Below are 17,350 nucleotides of genomic sequence, written 5' to 3'. Positions count from 1 at the left end.
TGCTGGTGTAGAAATGAGCTCCCCAGAAAAAAAAAGGAGGGGGATGACATGTAGTCAAGTTATTCCAACCTGTGGAAAGCATTCCTGGAGCGAACACTGGTTTTCAAAGCTTTCATTAGCCATTCAAAAATTAGTTATGTAAATATATATATGAGTAGCTGAAAGTTAACTTTTGCCTTCCATAAACAATTCAGACTTTGAACACTTGAACCTAAAAGAATTGGAGAATATCTGGCATTGATAAGTTTACAACTGAGTGGGAGAGGCCTTTTGCATTGGTTAAAGGGTGTTTGAACTTGAACATAGGCTGGGGTTTGAGTTAAATTGAAAAAAATTCTGAAGTTTAGAATTATTGAACACAATATCAAAACATTTTATAAGAAGTACATACACTGATTTGCTACTTTAAAAATGTAAACAGCCCTTGTTGGGGTAGCTCAATCAGATAGTGTACTGATAACCCCAAGATTGTGGGTTCAATCCCAGTTCACATAACAACCAATAAATGCATAAATAAGTGGAACAACAAATAGATATTTTTCCTCACTATAAATAATGCAATATAAACATGGAAGGTTTCAAAACATTTTTAGCTTAACTTTGACAGTTACCAAAATGACAACAGAAATCGGGTTGCACCAAGGTTTTATAGCAGGGGTAGGAAACCTTTTTTCTGCCAAGGGTCATTTGGATATAATATCATTCAGAGGCCATACAAAATTATCAACTTAAAAATTAGCTTGCTATATTTGGTCAAACAGTTACATAATTCACCCCTAATGCCTTGGCAGGGCCAGACCAAATGATTTCACAGGCCATATAAGGCCGTGGGCTGGACATTTCCCACTCATTTTATAGGAATAAACAATTTGAAACCTTTACCTATTCACATTATAGTTTGCCTTTACAATGAGACCATAATGGAAAATATTTTCATTGTGTTGAATGATCCAGTTATTCCTAAATCTTTAATCACTGATACCTCTGGTGTACACAGAGACTGAATCTTTTAGGAAAAAGTGAACTATAACAGTTTTTCTCAATCATTTCAGTGGTTTGTTTTCCAGTGTCTTAGGTTAATACTCAAAATGGAATTACAGTTCCACAAACATGACAGGTTTTGATTTGCTTTAAGATTGATGCTGCTGCTGAAGCGGCCTATATTTTATTTTTTTAATCCTCACTGGAGAACAGGCTTAGAGGAAGGGAAAGAACTATCGGTGGATCAAACCCACAACCCAGTATGTGCCCTGCCCAAATCAAACCCACAACCTTTTGTTGCATGGATGAAATTCAACCAGGCCTATACTTTAAATTTTATTTTCAGATCAATGAAAATAAGTCCATAAGGTTGGTTTGGTTTTTTAAATGTTTAGTGCCATCGAAATTTTGGAAAGGGATTTAATCTTGATGGCTAAATTAAACTAATCTTAAATACTATGTTTACATCTGCTTATTGTCAATGTTTGCCCCTTGCTGGCAAGTTTGAAATGAAATTGACCCAATTTCTTGATGGTGACACTGAACTTGTACAAAATATCACAGTATTTCTCAAACTGTTAATAGGACCATCTTCAACAATGCTGGTTAAACATGAAAATGGCCCACACTTCAGTTCTAGCAAATCAGTCACTATAAAGAGACATCAAGAATCTGCGCATTTGACATGCAGATGGTCAATAGACATGAAAAAATGCTCAAAGTCACCTATAATCAGATGCAAATAAAAATACATCACCCCACACTTGTCAAAATGGCAACTATCAAATCAAGTTCTGGAGAGGATATGGAGAAAGGGGAATCCTAGTAACACCGTTGATGAGAATGCAGATTGGTGCAGCCGCTGGAAAACAATCTGCAGCCACTGGAAAACAGTATGGAGTTTCCTCAAAAAATTGAAAATGACCCGGCCAGTTGAGCACCGATCTATGAACCAGGAGGTCACAGTTTGATTCCCAGTCAAGGCATATGCCTGAGTTGTGGGCTCAATCCCACAACTGGGCAGCTGATCAGTGATTCTCTCCCATCATTGATGTTTCACCCTTCCTCTCTCAAATCAATATAAAAGATACCCTGTTGAGTTAAAAATGGAACTGATCCCACTTCTAGGGATATAGCCTAAGAATCCCAAAACACTAATCAGAACATATGCACCCCAATATTCATAGCAGTGTTACTTACAGTAGCCAAGGTCTGGAAACAGCACAATTGCCCATCAATAGGTGAATGGATAAAAACACACATTTACACCATGGAATACTATGCAGCAGTAAAGAAGGGTTTCCTTGCCCTGGCGGGTTTGGCTCAGTGAATAGAGGGCATTGGTCTGCAGACCAAAGGGTCCTGGGTTCAATTACAGTCAAGAGAATGCACCTTAGTTGCAGACTCCTCCCAGGCCCGGGCCCTGGTCAGGGCGTGTGCAGGAGGCAACCAATTGTGTGTCTGTCACGTCGATGTTTCCCTCTTCCATTTTCTTTAGAAATCAATGAAAAACTATCCTTGGGTGAGGATGAAAAAAAAAAAAGAAGGATCTCATATCCTTTAGGAAAGTATGGAGGGGCCTGGAGAGTGTTATGCTAAGCGAAATAAGCCAGTCAGAGAACGACAAATATCACATGATCTCACTTATATATGGAATATAAAGAACAAAATAGGACCAGAAGCATGGATAAATGAAAGACTGACATCTCAAAGGGGAAGTGGGGGTGAGAAGGATGGGATGAGATGAAAAACTAAACAAAACATGCATATATGCATAATCTGTGGTCACTGACAATAATATGGTGAAGGCCTCCGGGGACAGGGTGTAGGACGGTAAAGTGGAGCAGGAATGGGGGACATCTGTAATAGAGCCAACAATAAAAATAAAAAGAACCTGCACATTTAACGATGCCTGGGGTTAACAGTTTATTTTTTTTTAAATATATTTTATTGATTTTTTACACAGAGGAAGGGAGAGGGATATAGAGTTAGAAACATCGACGAGAGAGAAACATCGATCAGCTGCCTCCTGCACACCCCCCACTGGGGATGTGCCCGCAACCAAGATACATGCCCTTGACCGGAATCAAACCTGGGACCCTTCAGTCCTTAGGCCGACGCTCTATCCACTGAGCCAAACCGGTCAGGGCAACAGTTTAAATTGTAAAAAGGTCTTTTTATCACCTCCACCTTTCCAAGACCTTCCAAAGTCTGGGTGCAAAGGGCTTAAGTATTTTGATAATGGGATGAAAGGGCCTTTGTCTGCAACTATGTAATATGTAGTAAGAACCATAAGTATATTTCCATACCTTTTCATTAATTCATACGAATGTATTTAGTTCCTGAAGTGTGTACAGGGACAGTAGGCCCTAAGGGTGCAGTGGTTAGCAAAAATAGTCTATTTGAAAAGACAATCCAATAATTATAACAAATTGATAATGAGGAAAAAGAAACTTCTTAGGAATGTAAGATGTGTGTACATGTGTACATTCACAATCATGTTATGTTGCTTCAAATAACTTTGTAAAGTGTTAAAACTGGTAAAGTCCCAGTGTGTTGATACAAAATCCTGCCCTCTGTTCTTAGCAGATGAAAAAGACATCAAGAGTTTGTATGCACAGATGGACATCATTTGCCCAAGGCAGGCTTTAGCACTTTCTTTTCTGACCTGAGGAAAAGGAGAGAAGGGACTACCTGGACAATTAAAGTCAAGGTAGTTATACTACACATTTGTCCATATTTAAAACGGGAAGCTAATTTGCTGAACTGGGTGGTTGAATGTACAAAATGCAAATGTTATGTGGGGTTGGGTTCCCCTGTTTGCCAACTGGCACTAGCAACCGAGTTGGGGTAAATTGAAATACCAGCTCTCTTATCCTATGACCTGAAATCTTTCTAGTCTCCACCTCATTCTTTGTCCAGAACTCATAAGGATTTCCTATCCTCTCAACAGTCCCACCCCATTTCTCCCTGATTCCCCACACTCAGACCTGTAACTCCCAGACCTGTATTTCTTTTGAGAGAAATAAAAGGCATTATCACCAAACCATCACACCTTTCAAAATCCTATCAAATATTATCCCCTTTTGGTCATTCTATCCCTCTTTCCCCTTTTCTTCCTGAAGTCTACCATTAAGGGACAAGCTTCATGGAAGGGAAGAGCCAGTCCATCTAGAACAAAAAAGTCTCTAGGGTAGGGATGGGAAAGCATATGACAGCTGCTTATCAGATCAAAAGAGGGAGAAGTCATTTTGATAGTAAGGAGAGAGATTGGCAGGAACAATAGAGTAAAAGGTGTCAGCTTGATCCCTCATAAACCCTAGGGTTCAGCCTGATGCAGGGCAAGTGGGGGATGATTAGTGAGAGTAGCAACTCCAGATAGCTGATCCTTTCCAAAATGACAGTAGTGGGGGCTTCTGGATTCCACAGGGGTTAATTCAGGTTAACCTTGACCAGGTGGTGAATGTTTAGGAGTTCTAGACTAAAGGGCCAACTGGAGAGCTTTCTTTATACTGTTATTCTCATAAAGAGATAAAAGCGGTGCCCTAGCCAGTTTGGCTCAGTGAACAGAGCATGTGCCTGTGGACTAAGGGGTCCCAGGTTCGATTCCAGTGAAGGGGGCTGGATCCTTAGTAGGGTTCGTGCAGGAGGCAGCCAGTCAATGATTCTCTCATCATTGATGTTTCTATTTCCCTCGTCCTCTCCCTTCCACTCTGAAATCAATAAAGATATATAAAAAACAAATAAAATCTCTTTTTTTAAAAAAAGTGGCCATACCCATTTATATTTCTTATTGAAAGCAAGGAACCTAGTTCTCAAATAACTGCACTAGCCCTGGAGTGCCTACCTCTAGATTTACTAAATGAGAAAAACAATCCCTTTTGTTTAGTCATGATAGTCTGGTTTTCTGTTGTGTGAAGTACAATCTTACCCAGATATTTGATTGTCTGCCTTTCTCACTACATCATGTCAAATACCATGTCTATATTTGCTACCTGTGTAAGGTAGAAAATTCAACTCAAAACTGCTTTAAGCTATATGGAAGTTTATGAACTCACATAACTGGAGATCCAAAAGTAGGACAGAACTAAGAGTTGACATGATCCCATTATCCCAGTTCCATTTCTCTGCTATTCTTTTTTTTTAAAATATATCTTTATTGATTTAAGAGAGGAAGGGAGAAGGAAAGAGAGAAACATCAATGAAAAGAGAGAATCTTCGATTGGCTGCCTCCTGCACACACCCCCACTGGTATTGAGCCTGTAACCTGGGCATGTGCCCTTGACCGGAATCGAATCCGGGACCCTTGAGTCCACAGGCCAACGCTCTATCCACTGAGCCAAACCAGCTAGGGCTCTCTGCTATATTTTTTACCTCCCCTGTGTATTGACTTCATATATTCAGGTTGCCATCATAAGCACTAGGAATTTCATGACATATGTCACAGCTCAACATACCTAGTGGGAGCGTAGATCACTTCTGGAAGTTCCCCTGGAAAAGTTTTCCTGAAAGTATCCTGAAAACCTATCCTTAAAAACTCATTGAGGGGCAGTGGGGTACATGCATGATCCTAATCCAGTCCCTGGCAAGAGGGTGCTACTACCCTTAGAACAGTCCAGACCAGCCCTGGAAACCAGGAGGCTGAGCTACACCAACTGTGGGTAGGAGGGAAGGATTCCCGAATAACAGCAGGGTTCTGTTAGAAAGGGAGAAGGGAAAGGATGCTGAGTATGTAAACAGCTCACTTTTTGTATTCCCAGCATCTTGTAGACAAGCTTAAAAGCCAAAACAGAACACCCACACAGTTTATGCTTTATCTCAACAATAAGTTTCTTGAGTGAAGTATGCTTTACTCTTATTTATACTAGAGTTTTAACTCAATCCTGAACATATTAGGAATTCAAATTGTTGATTTTTTAAAATCAGTAAGTCTGTGAGAGAAAATGGCTTAAATTATTTAGCTTCCTAGATTTTTTTGCACATTGCTAGATTTTCTTGCTAATCAACTTCTTTGACTCCCAAAACTTAGAACTGCTTGGGTACACAGGAAAAATTCCAAGCCCACAGATGTACATTTATTCAACAACTATACTGATGTACTAGTGACTTTTTCTGGAACAGTAAATCAGTGAAGTCACTAAAGTTCCTTTTTCTTGCCAAAATGAAGAAACCGGGGAGATGAGGTTCTGCTTCGCTGGAGGCAGTTGTCGAACTGACAAGTTCCAAATCATCCAAAAATTCCGGGGTTCTTTACTGTCAGTAACTAGAGACGACTACTGATTTTTTAAAATAGTTGATTTTCAAAGGTGTAAACGTTTTATATTATCCATGGTGGCTTATCTCAGGAGAAAAAAGAGTATGCCTCTATACTAACTTTTCATCACCAGACAAATGTGGATCATCACGAGAAATTGACTTTTATACCTCTCTCCTCATCCTAAAAGGTATTGTTTAAAAAGTTTGGGGCCGTAAGGTAATACTGATTTCCTCTGTCTCTGTAGGCCCACTGATAAAGTCATTACTTGACAGTACCAGTTCACATGGATTGATAAGCTCGGTTTGCAGAAAGTGCCCTTGGCTTGGGGATCCGTGACCAAGGATTCAACTCGCAGCTTCTTGCAAAACGCGGATTATGGATCATTTTGCCACGACCAACACTAAATGAGATTCAGTATTTAAGCACAATTCCAGGTAATTTCATGATTTAATACACTTGCTTCTTCATTCACGTCTCCAAACGTTCCAACCGATTATTCGGCTTCCAAATGGGCCAGGAATTTAGGAAAAGAAAGAAGAGGCATGGGTAGGGATGGGGAACCCTCGACCCGGGTCGCAGCCTGGGCGTGGCTCGGCCCTGCGCACCCAGAGCGAAGGCCGTGTACTCGGCGCGGCCCCAGGCCCCGGATGCGGGGCGTCCAGCCCAGACCTCGTCCTCGGGGAGAGGAGAGGCGGAAGCCAAGGGGAGGAAATGCAGTCCATCCACTGGAGTCGCGGCTGTGGCCCTGGAAGCGAACCTCAGACCCGCCTGCCCGCAGGGAGGCCGGGAGGGGGGACCTCGGACAAAATGGCGCAGCCGCACGGCGCAGGGTGGGCGACTCGGGCCGGCGCGCGCTGGGCCGTCCGGGCGTGTTTCCGGACCAGCAGAGTCGGAAACGGACTCGGGGCGCGCGCCCCGGAAAGAGTAGGCGGGGCCGCTTTCCCGGAAGTGCGGCTGCGTGGCAGGGAGCTCGGCCCTGCATCTCCGTAGATGCCCCGCGGAGGGAGCGCGTAGAGAGGAGAACCGGTTCCTGCGGAGATCTCGGTCCTTGGTGCCGCTGTGTGCGTGCGTGAGTGTGAGTGTGTGGGTGAGTGTGCAGGGGGCGGGACCCAGGCAGGGCAGGGGTCCCGCTGAGTGTGTGCGTGTGTGTGTGTGTGTGTGGGTGAGTGTGCAGGGGGCGGGACCCAGGCAGGGCAGGGGTCCTGCTGAGTGTGTGAGTGTGAGTGTGCAGGGGGACGGGACCCCTGCGGACCCCAGGCAGGGCAGGGGTCCCGCTGAGTGTGTGCGTGTGTGAGTGTGAGTGTGCAGGGGCGGGACCCAGGCAGGGCTGGGGTCCCGCCGCGGGTGGGGAGGGAGACTCGCAGAGGAAAGAGAGTTTGGCTGTCGTTCCCGAGTCCCAAAGGGAGGGGCGGGATGGACGGGCCCCTACCTCCCCGGGAGTCCGCCAAGTTCATTTCTGAGAACAGCCGAGACGTGTCCATCGACGGCGGAGGCGTGCGGAGGGTGGCCGAGCTGCTGCTCGCCAAGGCCGCGGGCCCCGAGCTGCGCCTGGGCGGCTGGAAGGCCCTTCATGAGCTGAACCCCAAGGCGGCCGACGAGGCCGCGGTCAACTGGGTGTTCGTGGCAGACACACTCAACTTCTCCTTCTGGTCGGAGCATGAGGAGCACAAATGTCTGGTGGGCTACCGGGGCAGGACGTACAGTGGGTACTGGTCCCTGTGCGCCGCCATCAACAGAGCCCTGGACGAAGGTGGGTGCCCCTTCGGGCCGTCAGACCCGCAGCCTGTGAGGCGTCAGCTTCCCGGGAGGGTCCCGAGGAGCGGGGTGGGAGAGGGAGTCATGTGCCGATAAGGCGAACCTGCAGTTCCTCGTCGCCAGCCCCGCAGCTTACAGTAAAAGTATGCTAAGAGGCCGGCATTAAACATCCTTACTCAGTGGGAGCTGATCCTGGTATCAGTGTCGCAGCTAAGCACAAAAGCCGGTCTGATGCAATCTTAAGAACAAAGGGCACAGATAGAGAACACGTTCTTCGCAGCCAAAATACACCTGATGTAATTTTACAGTTGTTAGAAGTGGATGAAACAGTACAGATGAATCCATAGAAAATGAGGCACCTGGTCTGGTTTTCTATTACTCATCCACTTTTAGTTCATTCCTGCAACACTCATTTAGTTTCATATTAACTATGTTGGAAAAGAAAGGGGTCTGATAAATATAAAAATATGACATGGTTCCTATGCGTTTCCTTTTCTCCCCAAGGGATACCAATAACTAGTGCTTCGTACTATGCCACAGTGTCCCTGGATCAGGTTCGGCATATCCTCCGTTCTGACACGGATGTGCCCATGCCTTTGATCCAAGAGAGGCATCGGATTCTCAATGAAACCGGGAAAATCTTGCTTGAGAAATTTGAAGGCTCCTTCCTTAACTGTGTCCGAAAAAGTGAAAAAAGTGCACAGAAGTTAATGCATCTGGTAGTTGAAAACTTTCCCTCTTACAGAGATGTGACTGAGTTTGAGGTGAGTTGCTTTCGTGGGGGATTTTAGAAATCTTGATTATCTTTTCATTGTCAAGTCTGTTAGTTTCTGGAACTTCTTTTTGAGAATAAAAACTTAAATTTTGAAGTTTGTTCTTGTGGACAAGGAATATAACAAATTAAGTAGTGTTTCAAAGACATTACTTCTCTAGTGATTTCTAATCAGTATATTCCCATAATTCTTTTGTCCTTTTTTTTTGTTGTCCTTTTTATTTTTTGGTTGTCCTTTCAAAATGTTTCAAACCTAAATACAACACTGAACCTTGAACATGATGTTGTCACTTAGGGGTAAAGAGGTCCTTTTAATACTTCAAAAAATCTACTTTCATTAGATGAAAATCAGAATGTATACTAAATTTTCTCTATTTAAGTATATTTAAATAGTTATTTTATTAAATTCTCTACTTATTTAAATACATTTAAATAATTGTTTTAATTTAATATTTTTTAAATAATTCTCTATTAAAAAGTATTTTTTGCAGAGTTCTGATAGATATGTATATATATAATGTGTTTTCCTTTACATGGACAGAATACTTTGACAGTATTATTGCCTTATGGTACAAAATAATTTAAAGAGATTTACTTTTAAAATGGTGAGCATTTTGTATACCGTTCCAGGTATGTAAAAATTTAGAATCTCATCACTGTATATTTTAACTGTGACAAGAATTGAAAGCGACTTCAGCAGATTCACATAATATAAATCTGTTGATTTATTGCCTGAGTTAATGAATACTTAAGTCAAATGTTCAAGCTACCCTTTTGTAGTCACATTTCAGCAACTAAAATTACCAATAATATTACTTATTAAATTGCTTTTTAGAGCCTAAGGACAAGGGGCGTATTGTCCCCTTTGCAGCAGGAACCAGTTGAAAAAGAAAGTTTAACTAGTTTATCTTAGGTTATCTAGATAATAGTTAGCTATCAAGTGAGAGGAGGCCTGATTGTGTATGTAAAAATTCTTTTATTTGAAAATGACAGAAACAAAACTTGAAAAATGTATCAAAAAGAAGAATTTTTGGAAGGTATTTCGGAAAGGCACATCCGGGATCAATCAAGAGCTTAGTGCCGTCAGGATTCAGTTTCTCCTTTTAGCTTCTGTTGACTCCATTTTTCTCTTCCTGTTGACCAGCTTTTTCCATGGAGGTCCATGAACTTTGCATCTTATTGCTTCAGCACGGGAGGGGGAGGAGGGAGAGGAGGGAGAGGAGAGAGAGGAGAGGAGGGAGAGGAGAGAGAGGAGAGAGAGAGAGAGAGAGAGAGAGAGAGAGAGAGAGAGAGAGAGAGAGAGAGACTTTCTCAGTTCCAGTTCTAAAACTTATGTGCAAGGACTGATTGAACTGTCAGGGATTGTGACCATTTGGATGTGGCTTTCAGGGTGTGTGGATGGGCACAGACAGTTCTTAGAAAAGAGTCCATAGGTTAGCTTACTGTTGAACTTCATTCTGTTTTAACCATTTTGCTAATGCAGAGGTTACTTTGAGATTTGTCTTCAAAGTACATCATTTCAGCCTTGTTTTTCAAGAAATGGATCCAGTTCCTGGGTCCATTTGACTATAAAGGGGGGCAAAAGTAGGTTTATAGTTGTGAGTACACGAAACACAGAGTTTATTCTTGTATTATTGCTTATTAATTAATGTATTATTTTCCAAACAAACAACTATAAATCTACTTTTGCCTCATCCTATATTTGTAGAGAATTTTTTTGAGTTAAATTATAACCCACTATCTTATAATGCTGAGTTAATTTTTTTCTTCCATGTATAAATATAATTGGTAGTTTACTTTTGTTACATATTAACTTTGACCATTTCCAAAAGTGGCAGACAAATTCTAGCTGTTGGTCAATTATGTCTTTATCTGTGAATAAGTTAATCATAGTATCTGAAAGGAAACAGGCAAAAATGAATGTTGTGATTCTCTTCCAAGGTGAGTTTAGGGATGATTATTTTCTTCTTTATACCTTTTTATATTTATACAATTAATGTGAATTATGTTGCAATTAGAAAAACATATATAAACTCTCTAAAGAAATACTATCTAGCTATTAAAAATAATAAGTAGGTCGATTATAGTGACACAGAAATATGTACATGAAGTAATGCTATTGAAAAAGAACACTAAATAGTATCATGATTATATAAGTTGTATTTTATGTGCCTTGAAAAATATAGGAAGTTAATTTGGAGTGATAGAGGTAATTTAATATTTATTACCCCCACCCTTTTTTTTTTTTTTTTTTTTTATAAAAGATCTATTACCAACAGAGTAAGATTATTCTTCCCTTCAACATGTCTTTTTATTTTTATAGCATTTCATAAAGCTTTGAGATACCCAGGTAACATTTATATTCTCTTCACTCATCAGGGGAAAAGAATTTCTTTTTACAAACGGGCCCAAATCCTTGTGGCAGATACGTGGAGTGTGTTAGAGGGAGAAGGAGACGGCTGCTTTAAGGACATCTCCAGCATTACCATGTTTGCTGACTATAGATTACCTCAGGTACTTGTTCACCTGGGAGCCCTGAAATACTCTGAAGGACTACTGGAGAAGCTTCTCAAAGGTTTGTCAGCTTAATTAAGACATTCTTTGTTATACTGTGAATTATTATTGAGTCTCTAGTTTCTTTCACAAAAGGTCTCCTTTCCTTAGAAAAAAGAAATACTTATTGTTAAAAATATACGTAAAGAAAAAATGCAAGGGCAATTAAAATATGGAGAAAATTGCTTTTTGTTGTTATACTATGGAATATTGATATTGTGGGAAATTGCGCTATTCAAGATATCATTTTAGAGCATCATAATAGAGTGAAATCTAAATTTCTATTACGTGAAGGTGTGCAACACTAAGACAGTTCATCAAGTGTAGCATTTGAAGAGTATTAAGCCAAAGAGCACACTACAATGTGAAATAAAATAGGGGATGAGAGGTAATATGAAGTGGATTTTTAGTTTGGAGGCTTCAAGGTCTGCCACTGGGTTATCTTGCACAAGTCACTCAGTTTTCTTTCTTTTTAAATTTTTATTTGTATGAGTTTATTTGTTTACTTGAGCCAAACTGGTGACATGCCAGGAAGCAAGATTTCAAATGCTCCAGTCACTCACTTTTCTAGATTTGTTTATTTACCATTATTGGATTTGATTATTGATTCTCAAGAGTGGAAGCCGTATTATAATATAAGAGTACAAATAATTGTGTTTGTGAGAAAATTAGCTTTTTGTTTCTTAAACATTTCTTTGTGTAAGGAAAATAATTATATTGTAAAATTGTAATGTTAATTTCTCTTTTGGGTGCTGTATTTTCAGCTACTTTTTTCTTTATTTTTAAAAGAAAGTCATTTTTATGTTGCATAATTTTCTCTTGTGAAATAGATTTTAATCACTCGAGAATAATACAGAATATAAAGACACCATTATTCCTGTGGTTGCTTCTTCCAGGCTTTAATGCTGCTTTGGGCAATCCACTTTGTCTCTCTGTTTCCTCATTTGAAAAATAACAAGCCATTTTATGTCATAATGCTCATGTCCCGGGTCATTATTGGATACCTTTAAAAGGGACAACTGTTAGCAGTCAGGGCTTCCTTTGCATACAGACATAGTCAGCTGATCTTTTTTTTTTTGGCCAATGTATATGCCGCTCATTCCTATCTCTAAACATTTTCTTGCCTGGTTTTCCTCACCCAATTTCAAATTTTCTTTTTTCAGTTAAAATCCTACACATCCACAAAGGCTTAGCTCCAGTGCTACCTCTTCCACATAGCTTTTCCTGACTCTTCATGATTTGTCCATCTCCTTCTCTTGAATTTTTATAGCATCCAATTGTCTCTGCTACTGTGAAAAAAACCCCGGTTAGAAGGGATCCATCCAATATAGTTGGACAGAGTTGTCTGAACTTTCCCCTGCCATCCTCATCGTCTCCAGATGCTCTTTTCCAGATGTGCATCTGCAGCTGTTACTGCCTTCATTTTGTCCAGCTCCTAAAAGAAGACTGCTATCCTTACCAGTTTGGTATAGGGTGAACAAATATCTTTGCCCCTACTTTGTTTAAACAAAGTTGGATTTTTTTCCCTGAAAAGTACTTTATTAGCAAACTAGAGGAGAAACAGAAACTATAAATGTAAAAGTATATGTACTGAAAAAAAAATATGTTAAGTGAAATCTAAAATCAGGTTGTTTGATTAGATGAGGTAGAAATTTCCTTAACTGACCTCTAATGATTCTGCCTCCAAACTTGAGGATGTGCTGCATTTAAATTTCTTTTACTCTCCTCTTTTCGGGATATCTCCAGGACAGTCCTTGGAAAGCCTACCCAGATTTTTGTTTATTTTATCTTTAACCCATCTCTTCACCAAAGGCATATATATATATGTTTAGCTAATTATAAAGACAGACAATGCAATTTGGCTAGATTTAGATTCTTCCCTGTGATTCTAGGGTTGAGTTTTAGGCCTAATATGTTGGCTACGTTGCCTTCCCTGACTCTATATGTTTGTCATTCCTCTCAAATGGTTTCACTTTTTTCTCTTTCAAAAATCCATGTCCTTTCCCACTGTATTAGTCTCATAAGGCTGACATGCAAAATTACCACAAACTGGATGGCTTAAAACCACAGAAATTTATTCTCTCACAGCTGTGGAAGTTAAGTCTGAATCCCTCTGAAGGCTCTCAGGAAGAATCCTTCCTTACCTCTTTCTAGCTTTTGGAGGCTCCCAATAAGTCTTTGCACTTTTTGGCTTGTAGCTACATCACTTCAAGTATGGCCTTCCCTGGGTGTCTCCTTTCTTTGTATCTGCTCCTTTTCTTACAAGGACACCAGTCATGGCATATGAGACCCACCCTAATCCTGTGTAACCTCATCTTAATATGATTACATCTGCAAAGAGCCTATTTATAGATAAGACCACATTTACAGGTACCAAGAGTTTGACTTGACTGGTCTCTTTTTGGAGAACACAGTACAACCTACAGTTACTTATCGGGGAGTAACAAAATATGCTAAAATTTAGTGACTTAAAACAAGACACTTATCATCTCACGGTTTCTGTGGGTCAGGAGTCTGGGTGCTGCTTAACTGGATGCCTGTGGGTCAAGGTGGCAGTCAAGCTGTCAGCTGTGGTAGTGGACTCATCGAATGACTCTTCTTGGGTGGTGGTATCTGCCTCCAAGATCACTGTTGTGGTTGATTTGAGAATTCTGGCAAGTTGATAGTCAAGTTTGGGAGAATTGATAAACAAGAGAATGAAGAGGAAGGGATGGATTTGTATGCTGGCACCTGGAGCAAAATAAGGAAATGGAGGGGCACAGCTAGTGTCTGTTCTTCCACTGGTTCTTCCCCAGTCACCAGTGCCTAAGCCCTCGGGAGAGATGGGTAGATGGGACGTAAGTTACATTACTTAAGATCCCAGGTGACAGAGTGGAACCTAGTGGGGCTGGGGCATTTTTCCTAAGTCTCATTGGATCATTGTGCTTATCAGGTACTGTGAAGATCTGTGTAAGAGGCCTATAGATGTGTTCAGCCTGAAGAGTGTTTTAAGCAATTTTTATTCGTTATCAACACGACAGGAGATTTCATATGAAAATCAAACCTCTGACTCTTATAATATTTCTTTTAGTAAATATTTATTGGGGGCTAGTATGTGCAAGTTGCCATGCTAGGTCCTAGGAATATTGAGACAAACAAGCCAGACATCATCCATATCCTCGTGGAATTTAACTTGCAATTTTGAATTAATGCCTGAGTTTAGAAATAGTTTAAATTACCAAAAATAAATAAAGTCAGAGGTTTACAGTTTTAAAACTGTGTTTTGTTCTATAGTACTGTTCTGAGTAGATTTCATATCATTGACTGTTGGTGCTTCTTGCTGTTTTTCCCCTTGCAGGAGAAATGCTCTCGTATGGGAGTAGGCAAGAAGTAGAAATCAGAGGGTGCTCACTTTGGTGTGTTGAGCTGATCCGGGATTGTCTTCTGGACCTTATTGAAAAAAAGGGTGAAAAAACGAGTGAAGAGATCAATTCCATTCTTCTGGATTATTACTTATGGGACTATGCCCGTGATCACAGGGATGATATGAAAGGAATTCCATTTCATCGAACACGTTGCATATATTACTGACCCAAAGCGTAAATTGACCCAAAGAAAACTGCTTGCATTTTTATATCACATAATTGTTTATACAATTTCACTTTGATGTTAAGAGAAAGTGGTAGGGTTTCAGCAACAAGAACACTGATTACCCAGTCTCACTTAAAAATTTTCTCCTGACATATCACTCTGTATTCCCAAAGTTAATCCTTTTTCTGCTTATTTAGTTTGACACTATTTTTCCTTTTTGTGGACACATGACAGAAATAGTGAAGGAACTTTAATGCTTTAAATCTCAGATTTCTTAAAATTAATCATGTCTTATAATTAATCTTCAGTGACAGTATTTCATCTATTTAGTTGGTATCTTTTCACAATGTATAATTTTCTGTATACCTTAATCATGAGATATGAGACAGGGGTGGGTGAGGTCTTTGCTATATAATTGCTGCTACTCTTATAAAATCTTGACAGCTTGTTTTAAACTTTTTATTGGTAATGACAGTGGGATTTTTTACATAATGATTTCAATTCAAGATATCAGTCTGTCCAGTTTTATTTTTCTTTCAGAGTATGTAACTACATTGAAATTGAATAAAGATTTTAAAAACTTTTCTTAAACCTGAAATGTATTCTTTCATTCAAATAGAATTGACCAGATATAATTTTAAAAGGTTTACAATGAATTTGATTATTTGCTTTATATTTCAGAACTCTCATTATCTGCCACTCACTCCCCTCTTTCACCCCCACCTCCTTTCTAATCTTGATTTTTGTTATTATCTACCCTTCCAGCTCCCTGTGACTGTGTGACTCAAAAAGGTGTTCTTTCCCCAAGCACTTTCCTACCATCTGCTGGAAACTTGTCATAATAACTACAAATATGGAAATCATGCTTGAGTTTCCCACTTGCCGGCCTGACGTGCAGAGTTTAGACTGAAGACTGTAACATCTACTCTTATCTGAATTTCCAGTTTGCTGGCCTGCCCTTCAGATTTTGGACTTGCCAGCTCCCATAATCATGTGAGTTAATTCCTTAAAATAAGTTTCTCTGACTCTCTTTAAATGGATAGATAGATAGATAGATAGACCTATGTCTATCATTATCTCTCTCCATGTTCCATTGGTTCTGTTTCTCTGGAGAACCCTAATACAGGTATAGATAAATAATATGGCAAAATAACTCGGGGATATTGACTGTAAAATAAAAAACTAATAAATGGCCCTAGCCGGTTTGGCTCAGTGGATAGAGCACTGGCCTGCAGACTAAAGGGTCCCAGGTCCCTAGTAGGGGGCATGCAGGAGACAGCCAATCAATGATTCTCTCTCATCATTGGTATTTCTATCTCTCCCTCTCTGCAATCAATGAAAAAATACATTTTAAAAACACACACACAAAAAAATAATAAATGTATGGTGCAACTAAATCACTTGCAAGATTCCTTTCAGATATAAAATTTACTGATTAAAGCAATTGGAAAGTTGAAGAAATATATTATTGTGGCGTTCATCTAAGTTTCTCTTCTCATGCACTACATTCCTTTTCTGTTTTTATTTCTTTGGGTTAGGATGTTTTTGTTTTTGTTTTTGCACATAGTTGGTTCTCTTTATAGACTCTGGTTGTAGGAACAGGGAGAATATTTTAGTTTTTAGTGGGGAAAAAAAACTGGAATGAAATTAGCTTATTTAATGATAAAAAAAGGGGGTAAATCCAGGGAAAGAGCTAGCCTTAGCCATGCCCAGACACCATACTTTATATTTCTTTTGCTCTGTTTGAAGACATAACTAATAGGTAATGAATCCAGGCAACAGAATGCAATTTTTTTTGCCAATAGCTCAAGCAAGAATCGGATTTTGCTGATGAGCCTGGCTTGAGTCTCAGGTGCCCCATGCACCTCCGCACCTGCCACTCTGGCCTTTGCTATGGCCTGGGGCAAAGGCCACATACTTGGCTGGCCTATGAAGTGGAGCAGGGGCAGTTTTTGAAGAAATAGAGATTTGCTCATAGAAAAGAAGGGATGACCGGCAGCCCAAACAACCTTGTTTTCTATACCTTTGTATGTTCAGAATATTTTGGCAGGTGGGGATCATTTCAAGGTGGGAACTGCTGAAGAAGAGCTAGGAAAAACGTAAGGCTACAGTCTGAGTTGGTTCAATGAAAGAACTAATTCAGTTTAAGGAAAGAACTAATCAATTTTCTGCGGGGGGGAAAAACCTAGTAACTCTCTCCCTTCTTTTACCATTCCTATTTTGACATTCTCAGGGTTGGTTGCAGGAATGGAATTCAATTTTTAAGGCTCAATAACTTTGATGATGCCCGAGTTAAAATGAAAAGAAACAATAGGTCAAATGGTGTTTAATAAGTCTAGATATACTTACTTTGAGGAATGAAAATAGTAGTATTTGGAAAGCAAAAATCTATGAGTTCATCTCCAAGAAAAGAAACTCTATTGGTTGATCAATTCATTATTCTCAAAATCAATAACTAAAAG

General features: G+C 40.0%; 1 protein-coding gene across 4 annotated transcripts; it reads left to right on the top strand.

The window, feature by feature from the left end:
* Window positions 1–3,551: 3,551 nt before the first annotated feature.
* Window positions 3,552–15,479, top strand: QNG1 (Q-nucleotide N-glycosylase 1). Of its 4 annotated transcripts, none has more exons than XM_059657046.1 (5): window positions 3,552–3,694; window positions 6,483–6,672; window positions 8,498–8,757; window positions 11,145–11,340; window positions 14,656–15,479. In XM_059657046.1, the coding sequence occupies exons 3-5, from the start codon at window positions 8,584–8,586 to the stop codon at window positions 14,886–14,888; spliced, it is 603 nt and encodes a 200-aa protein (XP_059513029.1). In that variant the 5' UTR covers window positions 3,552–3,694; window positions 6,483–6,672; window positions 8,498–8,583; the 3' UTR covers window positions 14,889–15,479. The 4 variants fall into 4 exon arrangements, with proteins under 4 accessions (XP_059513029.1, XP_059513027.1, XP_059513025.1 ...); XM_059657044.1 differs by lacking the exons at window positions 3,552–3,694; window positions 6,483–6,672 and adding exons at window positions 6,783–7,400; window positions 7,547–7,988; XM_059657042.1 differs by lacking the exons at window positions 3,552–3,694; window positions 6,483–6,672 and adding an exon at window positions 7,489–7,988.
* Window positions 15,480–17,350: the final 1,871 nt, after the last annotated feature.

This window comes from Myotis daubentonii, chromosome 11 (genome assembly GCF_963259705.1).
Source record: "Myotis daubentonii chromosome 11, mMyoDau2.1, whole genome shotgun sequence".
Taxonomy (NCBI): domain Eukaryota; kingdom Metazoa; phylum Chordata; class Mammalia; order Chiroptera; family Vespertilionidae; genus Myotis; species Myotis daubentonii.
This window is presented reverse-complemented; position numbering and strand designations above follow the sequence as displayed.

Excerpts from the sequence above, each read along its gene's own strand:
- QNG1 (XM_059657044.1), top strand. The coding sequence starts at position 7,652 with ATGGACGGGCCCCTACCTCCCCGGGAGTCCGCCAAGTTCATTTCTGAG. Across the intron at positions 8,758-11,144 it reads GAGATGTGACTGAGTTTGAG|GGGAAAAGAATTTCTTTTTA; the intron begins GTGAGTTGCTTT and ends TTCACTCATCAG. Across the intron at positions 11,341-14,655 it reads ACTGGAGAAGCTTCTCAAAG|GAGAAATGCTCTCGTATGGG; the intron begins GTTTGTCAGCTT and ends TTCCCCTTGCAG.